Raw genomic sequence first — 4161 nt, 5'->3', positions numbered from 1 at the left:
ATGATGGTACCCCAAAAAAACTGAAAGATGGAATGAGAAGATGAATAAATCTCATGAAAAGATTAATGGATCGTATCAAATTGCAATATTTCATGCTCGGACAATACATGAAAATGTCGATCAAACTAATAACTTCGCGACATCTGCTATCACAAATGGTAATAGGACGACACCAAAATATTCTCTTATCCAATTCCACTCTCCTAAATAAAAACACCAGGAGTGCAACATGACATTGTTCTCATTTCCTTGGAAGTAATAATAAACTACGAAAGTACTAAAGAACCAATCGTTGGAACCGGAGAACTCGCCTAGGACTGAGAGAACATCCATTGCTACCTCCGAAGGTCAGAAGCATCTAATATCTGGCAAAACACCACAAGTCTAAATTCACACCCAACAACTCTGAGGGTGTCCCAATCCTAGACAACCTGCTCGTCTGAGAGGCCAAGAAACAACAAGCAACCCAGAACAAAAGAACCCCCCCTCCACCATCCCTTGGCGGCGATCACTTCACCACTTAAACACAACACAAGCCGAGAAAATAATAGTGGAGGCGTCGTGGCATGCATAGTATGGGTAAGGAAGGCCTATCTGTGACATAGAAATAAATTAGAGAGAAAGAAATCAGGAGCTCAAATTAAGAGATCTGAAGAACATATTTGCATAGAAGTGTTGTTTTCCTTATTTCAATGTGATCAGGAAAAAACTGTAATCAACTTTCAGAAAAGAAAATTATATGTACATAAATGTTTATTGTTACAGAAGTGTGAGCTGCAAATCATGTATATGTAAATTATTAGTGTTACAGAAGTTGGAAAACTAACAATAGTTCTCATAAATCATTAGAATGTGGTGGCATCAAATAACCTCTTTGTTGGTTTCAGAACCTAGTGCGAGTGTTCATAGCACGAATGATGATGTGAATGAGGCGCCATCCAGCATATTTTTTGACAAATGGACAGCCGGATTTGTGCAGTTCGTCTCCATCTGGTTCGGCGCCGAATAGGCCCGCCCTTGTTCTTGCTCTATTGCATTGCCAGGAAGGCCGGCGCCAAAGGCATCTATTGCATCGCCAGGAAGGAAGGCCGGCGCCAAAGGCATCTATTGCATCGCCAGGAAGGCCGGCGCCAAAGGCATGACTCGTAGATTCACAACAAACATTTGGATTTGGAGCCGGCACCTTAAGCTTGCACTCCCACCATATACAAGCTCTTCTTCGTTATAGACTCTTTAGTAAGCACTTTAAGAGTAGCAAACAGACATTTTAAGAGTAGCAAACAGGTGTCTGAACCAGTTGCTCAACTGCAAATCTAGATACAGGCTGGATTTGCTCCACAATAACATCAGAGGCAAAGCACGCCAGTCACTTTGCCCCAAGATTATTCAAAGTTTGATTGCTAACTGGGAAAGCAAGATACAAAAGAGCAGCATGACTATATCGCAAATGAAGCCTCAACATACATACAGTATCTTATTACAATACATATATCAGAGTAGAGATAGAGAGGGTAAAGCAGGCAGACCAAGTAGGACATGGCCTGAGAGCAGACTATTATGGCTCTCATCAGAGCACAGACTTGATCAAGTTGGTTCCGTGACTCCTGCAAGATCTGGATTTATGCTTAATCATACGCACACCAGCAATCCCGTTGCTGTTCCCATTGGCATTGCCTTTGGAGTCGCCCTTGCTGTTGCTGTTGGCTTTGCCCTCATCATTGTCATTGCCGGGTAACACTAGCTCCATGCCGGTGAAGACAGCAAATATGTCGTCAACCAACGAATGGCCGCAGCGCTCATCGAAGTCCTTAGTTTCAACGAAGTTGGTGACGCAAAACCTGCCTGAACCCAGGCTGACAACTTCGGTGGAGCACTGACTGTGCGGGTACCACCCCTCTGGCATGTCAGTATCCTCCCAGATTCGAGTGTGCTCCGGCAGCGGCTCCTCCCCTCTGAGGACACCGGAGATGTCGGCGACGCAGGGGAGGTGGATGTTGCGCTCAGAGACGCCAAGACAGAGGCCGAGCTCCGGGTCATACTCCGCCCTGCCATGAAACGGCATGAGCCAGTTGCCAGCCTTGCTCCACTCGCAAGCCAGCGTGTCAAAGCAGTAGGTGCCGACGCCCCTGATGGAGATACAGATGGTGTGGCCACCAACCAGGGCATAGGAGTAGATGGAGGCTTGTTTGTAGGCCGGGTCGTGGACGAAAGGCGGCGGCGGGAGGGCGTCGCAGTGCCAGGCCTTGCTGGAGTGGTTGCAGCGCCTGCGGTACGAGATAGACTCAAACTGGACCTGACCCTCCTTGTTGGGCCTGAGGATCCTGTCCATGATGTAGAGGCCTCCGCCTTCGCCTTCGCCTTCCTTGGAGGTGGTCGGATTTGGAGGGATGGAGAAGGACAAGGGGTCGGACTTGGGCGTGTGGAGGCTGGGCATGGTGTCGATGCAGTGGGTGTCGGCATCGAAGCAGAAGATGCTCGCGGAGCTGTCGGTGAAGAAGAGCTTGGTTTCAGTGAGAGGGAAGCAATCCATCTCGCCCCATCGATCGTACCGAGTCTTGGCGCATTTCTATGGTTTCATGTTCACCATCGGTGCCGGTGGCCGAATATACATCGGCTTCTTCTTCTTGTTGTGCCCCGCCCCCGCCGAGGAGTTAGCTGATAGGGTTGACTTGTCGGGCATGCCTGTCAATGGAGGCACCACTTTGGCATGTTCCGCTGCTTCTTCTGGTGTTGGGTAGAAGAACTGGTTGTGGGACAGGTCGAAGCGCCGCAGCATGTACGTGAATTTCTGGCAATCCGACACCAGGATGTTCAAAAACCGCCGGGCGCTCATCTCCGATCAATCCAACACCTCAAAGATCCTCTTTCCTTCCTGCAGTAGTTAGATTCAAAAGAAATGAGGAACAACAAATTACTAGATGATACCGACCCAAGGAATAAGAAGCAGACGGCCGACTGATGCAGAACGGCCCAAAGAACAAGAAGAAGACGGCCGACCTGGTGGAGAACGACGGCGCCGCCAGGGGAGGGGGAGGCGAGATTGGGAGCTCCTATTGAACGCTTGTTGCGTCCAACAGGGCGCCGACGCACAGGGGGCGACGCGACAGGGCCAGCCCAAACTAAGGAACAACAGTCGAAGAAACACGGCGCCGACGCGACTGGGCCAGCCCAAGCTAGCGAACAGCAGTCGAACTAAATTTTTTTTGAGGCTTTTGTAAGAATCAAACCCTGGATTTTTTTGAGAATTTTTTCATTCATATCATGAATCAGTACAAAGTAGTTGACCCTTACAAGCACACTGAAACGCAAACACAAAGAATCATGATGTAACGCCCTGGATCCGTTGCGCCAGGTGTCCGCCAGTTATTCGCCGTCGTTGCCATGTCTTTTGCTTGCGTGTTGCACTTTGCCATGTCCTCATATGCATTTCATATCATGTTATCATGTGCATTTCATTTTGCATACGTGTTCGTTTCATGCATCCGAGCATTTTTCCCGTTTTCCGTTTTGCAATCCGACACTCCTATGTCCTCCGGCGTCCCCTTTTTGTCTCTCATTGTGAGCGGGTGTTAAACTTTCTCGGAATGGCCCGAAGTTTGCCAAGCGGCCTTGGTATAGCACCGGTAGAGCACCTGTCAAGTTTCGTGCCATTTGGAGGTCGTTTGATACTCCAACGGTTAACCGGGTAACCGTAAAGCCTCTTTTGTCTTGCAGCCCAACACCCTTCCAAAGTGGCCCAAAAACCAGAAAACTCCCCTCCATGCTCTCGACCGTTCGATCACGATCATGTGGGCGAAAACCGCACCTCATTTTGACTCTCCTAACTCCCAGAATCTATAAATAGGTGCCCCCCTCCAAATTCGCGGTCTAATCCTACCCTAACCCTAGCGTCTTCCTCCTCGCGCCGCCAGACACGTCCGCCCGCGCCAGACATGTCCGCCGGACACGTCGCTCCGGCCAATCCCGTCGCGCCACGTCAGCAACCCCGCCGCCGCAGCCACTCGGGCGCCGCCACCTCGCCCTCTCTCTCTCTCCACCCCGCCGCCAGGCCCGCTGGGGCCCATCGCGATCCCGCCTCGGGCCGCCCGGGCCCGAGCCGCCCGTCGCCGCGCCCTGCAACCCGCGCGTCTGTCGGACTTTGCCGCCGTCCGCCGCCTCGTC

The 4161-nt window shown here is 50.8% G+C and overlaps 1 protein-coding gene across 1 annotated transcript; it reads right to left on the bottom strand.

Annotated features, from left to right (window-relative positions):
• Window positions 1-1439: 1439 nt before the first annotated feature.
• Window positions 1440-3098, bottom strand: LOC119277186. The gene is made up of 2 exons (XM_037558428.1): window positions 2998-3098; window positions 1440-2872 (listed from the first exon to the last, which is right to left on the bottom strand). Exon 2 carries the CDS (start codon window positions 2528-2530, stop codon window positions 1568-1570), a length of 963 nt encoding a protein of 320 aa, XP_037414325.1. The 5' UTR covers window positions 2531-2872; window positions 2998-3098; the 3' UTR covers window positions 1440-1567.
• Window positions 3099-4161: the final 1063 nt, after the last annotated feature.

The sequence above is a fragment of the Triticum dicoccoides genome, chromosome 3B (assembly GCF_002162155.2).
Source record: "Triticum dicoccoides isolate Atlit2015 ecotype Zavitan chromosome 3B, WEW_v2.0, whole genome shotgun sequence".
Classification (NCBI taxonomy): Eukaryota; Viridiplantae; Streptophyta; class Magnoliopsida; order Poales; family Poaceae; genus Triticum; species Triticum dicoccoides.
This window is presented reverse-complemented; position numbering and strand designations above follow the sequence as displayed.

Excerpts from the sequence above, each read along its gene's own strand:
- LOC119277186 (XM_037558428.1), bottom strand. The coding sequence starts at position 2,530 with ATGGATTGCTTCCCTCTCACTGAAACCAAGCTCTTCTTCACCGACAGC.